At 31.1% G+C, this 16,262-nt stretch overlaps 1 protein-coding gene across 1 annotated transcript in view; it reads left to right on the top strand.

Moving 5' to 3' along the window:
- LOC106683113 (cytosolic carboxypeptidase 6) overlaps positions 1-16,262 on the top strand; it is an 80,277-nt gene that overhangs the window by 62,307 nt on the left and 1,708 nt on the right. Inside the window, exons 8-9 of the mRNA XM_067051258.1 lie at positions 10,320-10,432; positions 12,225-12,480. Coding sequence (XP_066907359.1) covers positions 10,320-10,432; positions 12,225-12,480 — 369 coding nt within the window. The remainder of the gene's footprint in view (positions 1-10,319; positions 10,433-12,224; positions 12,481-16,262) is intronic.

Genomic DNA, 16,262 nt, shown 5'->3' with positions numbered 1-16,262 from the left:
ATATCTTTGGAAAAGTTAGATTTGCGAAAATATACACTTTAATTTTTTATTTTTGTACCAGTTTGAATATTCAGATTGTATTGCTGAAGTAGATACGGTCAGAGCCGTTGAAAAAGATGATTTACAGTTCTAAGCAAACAAAAATATTTTTATAATTAAAAAATAAATTTCTCAACAATAATTAACTACCGTAAAAATATATTTATGTGTATACATTTATAATTGTTGTTTTTAATTTATATGTTACATACGAAGCGACCCTCTTTTCCCCTTTTCCCCGAATTTTCCGCTAATCCGAACTGCTGCTTTTAATTAGTTCAGCTTTGTGAGATTCCAGATTAATTAAGAGATGTTACATAGACATTAATTTTAATAAGGATGAGCTAATATTATATTCCAGGTACTGAAATATTCCTTATTATGTTTTCGTATTAATTAAGAACCTGAAAAGTCACCAGTAAAATACAATTGTTGTTAAAATTATTATCATTATTATTTGTATTAATCTATATTAAATATTAAAAGTATTTCTGACATTTTCTCGGTTTATTTGTAATATTTTGGACTATATCCAAGAATTTCTGAAGTGTCTTGATTCTACATTGCGGTGAGGGAAGAGGGAAAGTTGGCTTGCAGCCATTTGGGATCGATCATCATTTTTCTTCAACTTTCCCGGTCTACAGATATGAAGTATAAAATCACGCCCTTTGGTAGAAGTCTAAATTCGTCCATAACGTATTTAGAACATATATTTTAATTTTTAGGTACAAATTATCATATATAGTATTCACGAGTGTGTATGGTGCAGAACAAGGCTGTTTCCGAACCTAAAAACCTATTTTTATCATGGTTCAAAAGTCCCTTAAGAACAACGACGAACAACACATACATAATTACGTGCTTATCATTTATCTTAATATTTAATTTGCACTTTAATAATTAAATAGACGATACATATGTAAGTATTTTACAATTGATTAGATACAATTTTAGGAGGAGAACGAATAATTAACGTTTGAAGAAAACTAGCGAAGAGGCTTCACGAAAAAACTTTGAGGCATTCCAATAGGAGGAGAAACGAACCAGAAAGGATTTGCCGAAGGAGGCTTATGAGGGAGTAGAAAAATCAATATGTTAGGTTCGGGAGTTGAAAGTTTCGGTGTAAGGGTGTGTGTTCAATGTCAGGAGGTTCATATTTTCATAAAGTTTGGAATAAATACGAACTAAGCAAATTTATCGTTGAAGAGAATGATAATTATAGATCTGTGTAATTTCTCGTAGGAGTACACAAAGATGAAACATAAAAAAAAAAATCTTATTTAAGGTTCAAGAGAAAATCACGTAGTCAAAGAAAATAAGAAAAGAAACAAGAAGCTTAAGTTGAAGTTTAAAATTTAAAGTGAGTAGAGATAAAACCTTTATTTAAGGCTTTTAAAGCACCATAAAAAACCTCCGAAGCCTCAGACGTAATTTATGAGAAAACCGTGCTCAAAAAATTCATATATATTGGTGGAAATGATTATTTTTCTTTATTATGTAAAATTAAATTCTATCATTATTTTCAGACAATATTAATAGAGATAAGAAAGCACCTACACGAAATTTACAGAGATATATCAATTAAATTATACAATGTATTGTTACATTAAGTCCAAGGAACTCCTAGTACATGAGTCCAAGGGGAGAAAAAAGGCAGTTATCTCACCCCAATTTTTGATTAATTTAATGAAAACTATGTATAATTAATAGTAAAAATTGATGAGTCTGCCAAGTATACGTAGGGGGAATAAAAAATAACGGCTGTTTCAAAGCGATAAAAAAACTAATTTTTCATTCGTAGCTCTATATCTTAAAAAGTAAGAACAACAGAAGACAACCTAAGAGAACGTCATTTAAAGAAGAGTAAATTTGCTAAAATATGAGCCCTAATAGAGTTATTTCCGTTGAATAGTTTTCGAGATATAGCTTTTTTAAAAAGCAACACTTCATAAAAATGTTGTATGGGACATACTTAAAGATCAGTAGTTAGTGAATTTATTTTGAAAAATTTATATCTCAAAAACCATTTGACGTACAGATGTTTATTAGCACTCAAATTAAAGCTAGTTTAATGAGTTATAAAGTAGTTTATGATGTTTATCTTCGCAGAAGTAATAGTTTACATGAAATTTGCTAAAATAAATTGATTTATAGTTGTTCCGACAAATTTTCATTTGCCAAATTTATATTCATATGTAAATATCATACAAACTACTACCCCTACGAAGATAAGTGTCATAAAATACTTCATAGTAAGTTAAATTTCCTTTATTTTGAGTGTTGGCAGACATACGTGGACAGCGTCTTATGGATCTAGAGATATATTTTTTCAAAAATCCAACATTTTATACGAACAACTAGAAATTAACATTTTGTGACTTTATTTTGTCAAATATCATAAAACCTACTACTCCTACAAAGATAAACATTATGAAATATTTTACAGTAAATATAATTAGCTTTAATTTGAGCGCTGGCAGACATCTGGACGTCAAATGGTTTCTGAAATGAAGTTTTTCATAAATCAAACTTATTGTCGGAACAACTATAAATCAATTTATTTTAACAAATATCATGATAACTACTATTCCTACGAAGGTAAAGGTCTTAAACTACATTTTATTCCATTAAACTAGCTTTAATTTGAGTGCTAATAGACATTTGTACGTCACTTATTTCCTAAGATATTGATTTCTCAAAATAAATTAACTAACTACTAATCTTTCAGTACATTTTTAAGAAATTTTGCTTTTTAAAAAGCTATATCTTGAAATCTATTGGACGTAAATAAGCTCTTTTAGTGCTAATATTTCAGAAAATTTACTCTTCTTTAAATAATGTTCTTATTAGATTTTCTAGTGTTGTAGGTAGTTTTTAAGATATAGAGCTCCGAATGAAAAATCAATGTTTTTTTAAGGTTTTGAAACGGCCACCATTTTTTAATCCCCCTACCTATACTTGGCAGATTCATCAATTTTGACTAGTAATTATACATAGTTTTTATTGAAGTAATTCAAAATTGGGGTGAGATAACTGCCTTTTTTTCTTCCCGGCTCTTGTACTATCCGAATTGTTCACCATTTGTAAAAGAAAAAGCAGGAAGTTCCCTTCCCTCTCAACCGCGTCTGAGGCTGAGCAAGGGAACTGTAACTGTAGACACTTTGGACTTTAGTGGAGAATCTCTTCGTCGCCAGAACTCCAATATTTACAGGTATCAGGATCACTGCCGTTTTACTTTGCGGGGAGCATTTTAGGGATATGTGAAGCTAGATGTATAGCGTATAGCGTATAGCGCTATTGGCTTCGGATGATTTATGAGTTTCTCATGAAATTTGATGAATTTGAATTTTATAAGCACTGAGACGAATGAGATCTAATTAAGATCTCAATCAATCCGGCTATTGTTCTAAGCACTCTGGACTGAACGCGTTCGACGTCACAATGTTTTGCTGATCCTCCAGTTCTAGTCCATAAGTCGATATAGGTTTTATTAATTTCTTGAAAAACAATAGTTTGTTGTCTACTGAAAGCTGAGATTTTTTATTTCTTTCTACGTAATTGTCCAAATCGCCGGGTTAATTTCTAGTCTTTTATAGCTACTATATGGATATCACATTAATCTTCTGTCTACAAGGAAGCTAAGATACCGGTTTGGAGTTGGGGATGATTTATAAATAGATAAGTAAAGGATAAATATAATAATCTTTTGCGTAAGAATAAGCAAATTTAAGTTTGCAAGGAACACTCTTAAGAAAGGTAATGAAAATTAAGTCAAGCATAATATATATTTTGGTCCATCAAAAAACATCATGTAACTTACCTCAAATCCTTCTCAATGCCGCAGGTGAAGGAAGTGAGATAGGAACCTAGAGGCTTTAGATGTCTTATGGCAGATGGATTTCACCGGATTTGATGAAGGTCAGAACATGGAATTTTGGGGAATTCCTGGTATATGTATTATGCCTATAAACTCTTAGTTTCCTCCTTTGTATTCTACAACTTTGACTGTATTTGGCTTGTTTACGGTAGACCAGTTGTACAGTGAACTCAAAGCTAAACTTAAACGCCCAATAAATTGCTCATTAAGGTTTGTTTTCGGCATCAGAAATACCCCTAGTTGAAGTGGGGTTCTCTACCATGGGAGTTCTCTACCATTCTGTCGATGTCAATATTTCCTTGAGTCCTCCCTATTCCAAGTGCTTGGAACTCAGTGCCCCTACAATATTCTACAAAACCTGCATCTCAAATCCTCTGTCTAATCCCGTACAACCAAGTCCAGTCTACTATGACTTCTACCCGGTTGCTGCAAGATGACAGTTTGAAAAAAAATTCATGCTTTACATTTTTAGGAATTTTGAAGGTGTTATTCATCACGAATTCGTTCCTGATAGATTGTCAATGAATTCTGAACTCTACTGCGAACATCTGGAAAGATTGTACACTAAGTTGTCAAAGCGTTATCCTGCTTTGATCAACCGAAAAAGAGGTTTATTCCAACAAGGTAATGCTTGTCCTCACACTTCCAGTCGAACCAAAGAAAAAGTTTAAAGAATTTCATAGTTCAGATCTCGACACATCGGATTACTACTTGTTTCGATCTATGGACCATTTCCTTCAAATGAAAAAAATTGATATTGCGGTCCAAGAGTTCTTTGACAGCCATCCCAAAGAATGGTATCGGCGTGGGATCGAGCAATTGGCTAGCAGATAGCTAATGATGGTGGATAAAAATGGATTATTCTCTGAGTATTAATTGTATTTTATATTAAAGAAATAATAATACAAATATTTGGTTGGAAAACGGTAATTTTTTTTATATATCCCATTATTATGGCAGATAAGTCACATTGTCTGTTCAATATAAGTATCATTTGTGTTATTTCTTTTTTATATTTGTTTAATCTAGGATATATGTAGATAGTTTATTTTCTTCACATTCATTTAAATTTCATTGAATTATTGAAAGGAAGTTTTCCTAATAAAATCGTCTTGCGCAAACCACCTGGTGGGCATATCAAAGCTGAATTCAGCGACTCAGTTTTAACGACCGGGTAGAGGCTGCAAGCATACGTTTTCGCCTCTCCTCCCATAATATTTTTAATTACAAATTGTTCTAAAGTGACTAAGTCCTAGAATAATAAGGTTATTTTGTATTCATTAGAAGATGAAAGGAATCGTGTTTTGAGGAATCAGGAATAAAGCTTGTATATGCATAAAGGACATGAGCCTGTTTCTCAGAGCCCAGAGGATGAGAGGAAGAGAGACTAAAACCTTTTCTGGAAAAGACGTGATTTGGGACTGGTTGGATAAACAAGATGAAAGTCGGATGAAATGAGAGAAGGGTAGGAGTTGAGAAAGTCAATTCCAACAAGGGACTGATGGAGTCGAATACTAAATTATTACCGAATAATCAAGAATAGCACACATAAGATTTTTCAAAATTAACTCATTATTTTATAAATTATTTACAGAAAATAAAATCTCAGTTTTAGAAAATGGCTTTCATTCTAAAAAGTTTTATATTTCATCACACAATTAATTCTGCTTCCAGTTTTAATGCCAGTCAGAATTATTCCAGAGAAAATCTATGATATAAATTTTGTATGGAAAATTTTCAATACTTGCACCAATTGGTGTAGTGAATGTATTAGTTTGTTATAAACAGGTTTACTACTTCGTGGAAAATATTCTTAAAAAGGAAAAAAGTTGAAATGTTTCCCTTAAGCACGGGTTGTATTATTTATTTAATAATATAGGTAAAACTGAAGTAAAATAAGTAGTTATGTACATGTACAATGAATAATTAAAAATACCTTTCCTATTAGAATAAAAGAAACTTTTTTTTTTCAGAAATAAGAAATCTATATGTATACTGATACTCTATATAGAATGGTATTAAATTTTTGATCATGTGCATTTCGGTTTATTGTTACTTCCAGTTATCTTCGATGTATAAATCATTAATTAGGTATTCGATGGCAGGGATTTATAAATAATAACTTGTTATTGAGGCACCTGTTGTATGCTATACCACGTTATATTGATTCCTTTATACGTAGTATACACGGAACCGTATTACAAAAGCTCCGATTCTGTATCCATTTTACAAAAAAATATGCATTGGGAAAACACTTTAATTGTTATGAAATATTGCAAGTAGAAGCACCATTGGATATTAATATGAACGGTTTATAAGTAAATAAATTTAATGTTTACATTAACCAGAATAACATAACAAACAGAAAATTAATAAATTGAAGATAAAAACAAATATATAATAAATTGCTGAAAAATAAAAACTAAGTACACAAAAAAGATACCGCCAAAATGGATTTGTCGAGCAATGTGATTAGTTCTGACTCCAATTTAAGATGTGCGGTTCTAAATAATTTTACTGAAGAAGGCCTTGACATTGTATCATACATACAGGCAGATGAATTTCCAGAATGAATTTACGGGCATTCGCCGTAAATCCTTGCAGAATGGAAGCACTCCGTAAGGTATGCGTATATACGGTCCTAAAAGGGGTAGCAAGTCCTATAGGTATTCGCTGTAGGTCCTTGTAGAATGGAAACTTCACACCGCTAGGTATGCGTTTGTGTAGTGAAGGGGATGGCAAGTCCTACAGGAATTCGCTGTAGGTTCAGGCGAAAGGACAGGAAGGAGGAGAGATTCGGAGAAGGCAGGTTGAAATAAAAGTGTAAATTTGAAATTTCCAAAAATAGAGAAAGAAAAATTTGATCCACTAATGTGTTTAAATATTTTCACTCAATACCTCCATAGCTAGAGATATCCGTGAAGAGAATATTCACACTTTGGGTTGTGAATTTCGTACTTAGTCAACCCTTATGGCAATTCAATGCCATCAAGAGATGCAACCTATAAGACGTTATCTTTCAGTGGATTAGAAGATTCTATTGTAATCTTTATTGATTCAAATAATACATTTATGAATATCACAATATAAGACATGCTCATTACAATTGTACAATTAAATTATTTGTAAGAAATAATGCACAAATCAATATATAACTTTTGCTGATAACGTAATTCTCGTCTTAGCTGGTAGATTGAGTGATGTATAATTATAAGCCATTTATAACTATAGTAATTAAGTAGTTACAGAATAGACGAGTAGTATTGGTATCGCTACAGGTTACTTAACAGTATATTTTGGACTTTTTTCCCCCATTTTTCAGCTATTTATGTGAGTCAAAATTATAACAGTTATAGATCAGCATTTTGTAGTACAGTTAGAGAAAAATTCGCTTGTTGACAATTTTCTGATAAATTTGTGTTGTTTTTTTTTTCATTTTTTTATCAAAAAGTTTATGGGGAATTCAGAAATATTTGCTCCATTTACTAAAATTCACTATAAACATTTGAGAATCAATAGGTGGTGTAATTCGAGGCTGTAATCATCGAATAAAAGAACGACTATTGTATATTATTGTAAAATAAGTTTTTTCTTTGAAAATTTTATGAAAAAGAATGATTTTTTTTTCAAATTTAATATTAATTTTCCCTCGAAATAAGAAATAGACTAAAAGATAAAATCTAAATTATGCATACATTTTTTTATTGATATAAAACTACTTAAATTTAAAATGGAAATATGCTTACTGAAGCTAAGTATCCCGAATTTCTGATACTTATTTATCCGTAGTCACATTTTTGGATATCACTTCTGAGGAAGATATTAATAAGTAGAACAGTATTTGTTTTTAAGTTAAAGAATCAATTTTAGGATAATACTTACCTTTATACTTCGAAATGAAGTAATTTAGCAAGTTTGACGGGAAGTCCGTTTGAAGATAATAATAGGAGGAACATGAAATATACCAGATCAAGTTATCATTATATTTCCAATTAACTTTTCCCCTCCCAAGGGAGATATATTTCTCCTCTTAACTTCATAACTGCAATTCTTGAACAACAGTTATGAAAAGAGGAGATGTGGTCAGCATTCACAATCAACTGCCAGGTTAAACCCCGAACCCAATAAAAGGTTAGGTGTTAACTTCATAGATGCTGGGCGTGTCCCACGGCTGATATAATGGAAAATGAATTTACGACTAAGAGGGGACTTGAATTCCCACCCGGAAGTTAACAGTCTGGTTACGCACTGAGATAACCCATTCTTCAATTTTCAACTTGTTAAAAAAGATAACACGTCAAATAAAACTTCTAACTGAATCTAATCCGATATCATTCTATTTATTATACAGAAAAAATGTGATAAGCGTGTTTTCTATTTCTATGAAGGATAAGATCTAATATATAAGATCTCTTATATTTTATCCTATAGGATAAAAATCCAGAAGAAGAAACAAAAAAAGAAATTAAAAGCCCATCTCTTACAATAGCAAGAAATAGGCTTTTACTTACTTTGTAAATGGCTTATTAATTGCCTTACTTCTTTGGCAGTAGCCTTTTATATTACGAGGTGGGCACAAGGGGAATTCTGAAGAATTTCCCCTTCAAACCCCTACCACTTCTCTCCCCAGGCAACAGTTTGTAAGGCGTTCCGTTCCTAACATTCCACAATCCTACAGTGTCGACGCGTAGCTGACAAGGCAACCCCTGTTCTGGAACGTTAATACTTCCTGGGTATTCCTAAATGTGTACCACGTCCTGATTGTATAACCTAAATCTCTGTTGGGAGATATTCCTGACTTTTACAATTGCTCGCACTGCACTAGATTTTTATTACGATTTTTAAAAAAAAATTAAAACAAAATATAAAAACTATTAACTTCCCACTGTTCTTTATAGATGTGAGACGTGGCCTCTTACACAGATGAACAGCACCTTAAGGTTTTCAAAAATAAAGTATTATGTAAAATATTCGGACCGAAAAAGGATGAATTAATGGGAAAATTTAGAAGAGTAAGCAACACTGAATTAAGGGACCTAAACCCTGTAAATATAATTCAGGTTATAGCATTGCAGCGTATAAGATGGGAGTGTCGAGTTGTAAAAACTTCGTAACAATCCCTAAATTGTTAATAAGCACTAAACCGACTGGTAGATGGGAGGATTGCGTTTAAACTGATTTAGTAGAATTAGGTTTGGGCATCACTGGAAGGATGTATGTAGAGAGTGGCGATATCGGCATCGAACCTTCGGTTTCGTTAGGCCATTATTATTTTAATTATCATTATTATTATTTTAATTATCATTATTATTATTTTAATTATCATTATTATTATTTTTTAAAAAGCGTGATAAAAATCTAGTGCAGTACGAGGACAACACAACTTTTACTTTCCATTCAACTTTGTGTTAAAATAAATTCTAGCTCGATTCAATCCATCAATTTTTTTTTAGCAAAGTATTTTTAACCCTAGAACAGATATAGAACTTTTGTGTATTATTTAAAAACTGCCTGAAATTGTGAAACTCGTCTCTCTCGCCCTCCGTGATAGCATGACTTATCTTAGCTTTAGACACTTATAGCGAGTATGTTGGTCGATGTAAGACATGTTACATATAGTCACAAAATAGTAGAGATCGTAACACAAAAAATATAAAAGGCGTAAAAAAAAGGCGAAGGTCCTATATCACTTTTGAAATCTCGGCTCAGGTGTACCCCAAGCTTAAGTGTTGGTTCCCTTTCTAATTGTCATACAGTGATACAGATTTGGCCTCTTCAGTAATTTAATTTCTCTATTTGCTAGTGTTGACGTTACCTTAAGCGTGTTCAGGCTAGCATTCCTTTAATTTTTACAAGCTCCTCGACTACACCTTCACCTCTTGGTTGTGGAATATATTTTTCATTCACCTTCCTTTTAATCCTTCTAAATGTCACTTGGTAACAGCAGTATGGATTAAAAGGATACTGATAAAGGATTAATTCTCATAAAGCTCCAATAGCTGACAAAATTGACATCGTATCCCATTCCATAGAAAAGAACCTATTATAACTATACATCATATAATTTGTTTCGTCCTTCATGACCAAATTGAATGTTCTTTATTTACATTATAATAATTATAATAGGCAAACTCATGATATATTTAACTTACAATTTCTTATAAAAATCGTAAAAAAAAAAATCCTATTTCAATTATAAAAATAATTATTATATTTTTAATATTATAATTTCGTGCATTTCGCGTCCAATGCTGGGCCACAATCAGAAATACGAAATATTTCACGTCATTGAATCAATCATATCCAACAATACAATAATCTTAACAAACCTGCTAATCACAACGATATTTAATTTTTAATATTCTACTTTTACGTCAAATTAAAAATTAATTCTTGTTTTCAGGTTGCTGTGTGATGTTCTGAAAAGTTCAGTAAACTGCTATACACTGCTAGTATCATTTCATGGCTATTACAAAAATAAATCATCGACATTTAAATATTATACTGAAGAAACTTGTATCCTTTATCATATATACTATATATTTTACGTAGTTTAATATGCCCAACAATTCACATAAAAAATTATAATAATATTCTATGTGCTTGTCTTAATCTAAGTTTTCACCTCTTACCAACCATTGTTTTAGAATTAGAATATATTTTTTAAAATGATATTTGGATAAACTTAATTTTAATTTTTTTTCTTACAAATCACAATCACTACACGGAGAAACTCAGAAACATAATTCAAAGCAGTAAACGTAAAAGAGTAACACGATATAATCTCTGTGTTCGCGATTTGATGGACTACCTTAAAATCGGGACAGTGGTGTACCGCAAAGTGGGAACTAACAGGCGGAAAGAGCTGCAGAGGTATGAAGGCTCATCAAAAGTGGTCATGATTAGAGAATATAATGTTGTTATCCTTGAATGCGTCAACTAATCTAAAAAGCGTTGAGCGGTTCACCTGTAACAATTAAAGCTTCCTGCATCGGTGTTATTATTACGCAATGGAGTTCCCTCACATCCCTTCCGAAGGGTACTATAGTTAAGTTTGCTTTATTTTATGTTCATATTTGAACTGTGAAATTGTATTTTCCTTTCTTTTGCGTAGAGTGCTGTTTTTTAAAAAATTATTATTGTATTTTGATTGTACTCTTAATTGTAATTGAACTCCATCGATAAACAAGTCTTTGAGTTGTCTTCATCCGTTTCATCTCATACTCCTCTCTCTCTTTTTTTTAAAGTTCTCAATTCGGTGAACATTTAGTTATGTATATAAATAATTAATACAGAATTTAAATATTGTCAGTTCAATCGAATCTTATATTTTAGAGAGAAAATAAACACTGAAAAAAAATCTCATCACCACAATTTAAATATTTGAAAATTCCAGAAATCACTATTTAATCTAAAATTATTAAAATTGCAATACAAATTTATTCTATTTTTGAATCGTCGATTTTTTTTAATCATTTAATATTTTATTTCATTATATGATACATTTTTAATTATACATATAAATTTCTTATTCGACTCTAGTTTAGTTTATTAGTTTTAATAAAATATATCCATATAGGTCTAAGGTTATTCTGAAGGACATTCTATTTTTAATATCACAGTCTCAACATAGTTCATTAAAAAGGTTGTAGATTTTGCCTTTGTCTAATACATTTTAGTCCATTTAATCTATAGCTAATTTTTAAGTTATTAAAACTTTATTTTATTTTATCACCTATTTTAGTGTTAGCAGTGGTTCCCAACGCATAGAAGTCCGGCCCACTTCAACTTCAGACTTGATTGGGATGAGGATCCCATTTGGAGAACATCAGGTTGCTTAAAAGTAAATTTTGTGTCACTCCCATGGTGCGTTTGCTTTTTAAAACCTTTCAGATGATATAAAAACATCTGTAAAGTTAATTAACAAACCAGTTGAAACGATAAACTATCGCATTAATATATGTTGCCGTAACCTCCCTCGACACATCCCGATGCTGTTCTGCGGACCACCGGTTGGGAACCACTGGTCTACAGTATCACAAAGAAAGAAATAAAATCTTAAAATCGATAGCACTATTACCAAAAACGCTAAAATATCAAAAAATTAATCCCGCAAATTTAAGAAGAAAAGTCGTCCTTAATGGCCCTAATACATGAAGTGACGTTTAAAAAATACGTAAGCTATATGTTTGTGTATAATTTGAATAAATTATGTTTTTTTTTTTATTTACAACTTTACTGCTTTATTTAAGGTAAATTTATCAGTTAAGCAATAAAATGAATCATACTTTCCTAGATCAGTAATTAGATTTCAAAGTAGGAAGAAACGTAGTGAAGGCGTTTTACGACTACTACGTCAATATGGCGGTGATTGAACCCCATTCGAAAAACAAAGTTGAGAAGAAGAAGGAGCGAAGAGTTATTTGCAGGCTGGATCGTGGGGTGAGGTGCAAGAGTGCCCCGGCCAGCAGGGTTGCAGCGGTACCCATCCTCGAGTTACAGCTCTGTCCGAGATCCAACCAGTGGACCCGCAAGCTCAGGAGTCAGCAATCCATCAGGAAAACGTAATAAAATAAATATCACATTCAGGTTTAGATAGAGTATATAGTTTAAAGACTTTATTGAAACATTCCAAAACAAATAATTCAAGAGCTGGGAAGAAAAAAAGGCAGTTATCTCACCCCAATTTTTGAATACTTTAATGAAAACTATGCATAATTAATAGTCAAAATTAATGAGTCTGCCAAGGGGGAATAAAAAATGGCGGCTATTTCAAAACCTTAAAAAACACTATTTTTTCATTCGGAGCTCTATATCTTAAAACCTACCAACAACACTAGAAAACCTAAGAGGACATTATTTAAAGAAGAGTAAATTTGCTGAGATATTAGCCTTAAAAGAGCTATTTACGTCCAATAGTTCTCGAGATATAGCTTTTTAAAAAGCAAAATTTCTTTAAAATCTACTGAAAGATTAGTAGTTAGTTAATTTATTTTGATAAATCTATATCTCAGGAACTATGTGACGTACAGATGTCTATTAGCACTCAAATTAAAGCTAGTATATGGAATATACAGAAGTTTATGACCTTTACTTTCGTAGGAATAGTAGTTTTTATGACATTTGCTAAAATAAATTGATTTATTGTTGTTCGGACAATAAGTTTGATTTATGAAAAACTTCATTTCAGACACCATTTCACGTACAGATGTCTGCCAGCGCTCAAATTAAAGCTAATTATATTTACTGTAAAATAGTTCATAATGTTTATCTTTGTAGGACTAGTAGTTTTTATGATATTTGACAAACTCACAAAACGTTAATTTCTAGTTGTTCATATAAAATGTTGGATTTTTGAAAAAATATATCTCCAGATCCATAAGACGCGCATATGTCTGCTAACACTCATAATAAAGGAAATTTAACTTACTATAAAGTAGTTTATAACACTTATCTTCGTAGGGGTAGTAGTTTTTATGATATTAACATATGAATATAAATTTGACAAATAAAAATTTGTCCGAACAACTATAAATCAATTTATATTAGCAAATTTCATGAAAACTATTACTTCTATGAAGATAAACATTATAAACTACTTTATAGCTCATTAAAATAGCTTTAATTTGAGTGCTAATAGACATCTGTTCGTTAAATGGTTTTTGAGATATAGATTTTTCAAAATAAATTCACTAAATACTGATCTTTCAGTACGTTCCATACAACATTTTTATGAAATGTTGCTTTTTAAAAAGCTATCTCGAAAACTATTCAACGTAAATAACTCTATTAGGACTCACATCTTAGCAAATTTAGTCTTCTTTAAATGACGTCCTCTTAGGTTCCTTGTGCTGTTCCTACTTTTTAAGATATAGAGCTCCAATGAAAAATTTTTTTTTTATCGCTTTGAAACAGCCGCCATTTTTGATTCCCCCTATCTATACTTGGCAGACTCATCAATTTTGACTAGTAATTATACATAGTTTTCATCAAAGTAATCAAAAATTGGGGTGAGATAACTGCCTTTTTTCTCCACTTGGGCTCTTTTACTAAAAGCCATGAGTATCTAAAATAGTAAATAAAAAACCAGTCCACATCAACAATACTTCATCAGGTCATTACAGACTAACCTAAAGTTCACTATATACAGTGCATGTATGCACTACATAGGATTATAATATTATCGTATGTGGTTTATACATATAATGTTGAACTGTTTACAAGTGACCTTAAGATATAGGGGCGAGCTGGAACCGGTAAGATTTGGAACTGTTCCAAGTCCAAACGGTTCCCACAGTTGTCTGAATTGGGTAAAAGCTGGAAAAAAATTCTAAAATAAGTTATAATGCTACTTTTGTTCATCTTGAATTGATTATTATCACTTAAAAAAAATTTTTTTAGTGGTTCATTCTTTACTTATTTTTGTTTAACCTGTAAAAATAAATTTTTACTGAAATCACTTCACACATATTTATTTTTATTCTATGTTTTAAATATGTATCGACTATATTTTATATATTTTTTTAATATTCATATATAGTATATTCGCATTATCTATTTTATTTTCCGTCACTGAAGGCATTTAATTTAAAATGCACTGTAATCTGCGTCAAAGTAGCCAGTTAATTTTTGTTTATTGTTTTACAGTTTATTTTTGGCAGTTTGAGTGGGAAAGTATTTTGTAGCAGGCAAATATTCAATTATTGTAGAGTGAAACTACTTTCTACTTTTACTCACACACACAGTGACCGAAGAAAGTATTTGTACACCACTTTTTTTTTTTATTATTAAATTATGGATTTATGCAATAAATACACTATTAATTCAAAAATAAAAAGTATATTTATAACTTATTAACTACAAATAAAATTCAAATAACAAACTTTTTTCATAAAAAACAAAACATCAAACTTACAAAAAATAAAGAAAAAAGTACCATATTTGCACACCTTGCGTTTTATTATTATTGTTTAAAATTTAATATTTTGTCTGAAGTCCGTTGGCATCTATTACCACTTGTAAACGTCTCGGCATTGAGTGGAAGTGGTTTTTAATTAAATCCGTGTTAATTTGTTCACATTCTTGCTATAAAAGATCCTTGAGGTGGTGTCTTCCGGTTATTTGGAGTTTTCGAAGATTTTTATCTAAAACATGCCACAAATTTCCAATGATGTTTAAGTCAGGAGACTGTGGAGGGATATGAAGTTGTTGACGAATGTTAAACATTAAACGCTCTTTAGTGTTGCTCTATGTTTCGGATCATCAACATGATCAAACCTTCTGCATTTAAAATCCCTTCAATAGGCACGAGATTTCCTACACTATCATAAGCAACGCTTCCCCATACCATTACACTCCCATCTCCATGTTTTACAGAAACTGAGACGTTTTGCTTCGTGAATTCTCCACTTTTCCTTCTCCAAATCGTATTTCTGCCGTCAGATCCAAACAAATTAAATTTACTCTCATCAGAGAATAATACATTTTCCCTAAAACTGATGGGCTTGTTGATGTAATCCCTAGCAAATAAGAGCCTCTTTCTTGCGATTGGTTTCACTGATATAAGATTTCTTTCTCGGGACCCTGCTGTAAACTCCTTCAGAATTTATAGTAGCCGTAGAAACCTACACTAACTCCTGTATTTTTTATCGCCTCGATTTTTCTTTTCAACCTCTCATTTACTTTCTTTGGACGTCCTTTGGCCCGGTTAGTTACAGTTGTGCCTCTTTCTTCAAATCTCTTAATTACAAATCTGACGGTAAAAAAGTAATACCTTACAAATCCGCTATTTCGCGATTCGATTACCTTTGATTTCGAAAAAATATAACTTTCTCGCGAGTAGCGGCACTTGTTTTTGGCATTAGGATCGGTTAAATTAAAACTAACTTAATAGATTGAAATATTTTATAATACTGATAGAAAAGTCAGGATTATACTCAAGTATACAAACAAAGAGTAATTAAAAATACATACTGTGCAAATACTTTTTTCCTTGTGTTTATATTGTGCTAAAATAAATTTTTATTATGATCAATATTTTTAATTGAATTTATACTGTTTTTAACAAGTTTTATTTTAAGTTCCTTTTTACTAAGGAACCTTAAACTATTTTATTATTACTTAAATTCATTATATACAGAAAAGAGAAGGTGTGCAAATACTTTATTTATATTATATATACTCATACAGTAAGTAAGGAGAAGTATAGCGATCGTGAAGAAAATTGCCAAAATGGTTACATGTCATGTAAACATTTTTAATTTTTAAAAAAAATCAGCTTTGTTGCTAATTTATTTCAAGAAAAATTGAAATGTAGAAAAAACATAGTTTATTTATATGATGAATG

This window comes from Halyomorpha halys, unplaced genomic scaffold (genome assembly GCF_000696795.3).
Source record: "Halyomorpha halys isolate HHAL.00 unplaced genomic scaffold, Hhal_1.1 Scaffold467.1, whole genome shotgun sequence".
Taxonomy (NCBI): domain Eukaryota; kingdom Metazoa; phylum Arthropoda; class Insecta; order Hemiptera; family Pentatomidae; genus Halyomorpha; species Halyomorpha halys.
This window is presented reverse-complemented; position numbering and strand designations above follow the sequence as displayed.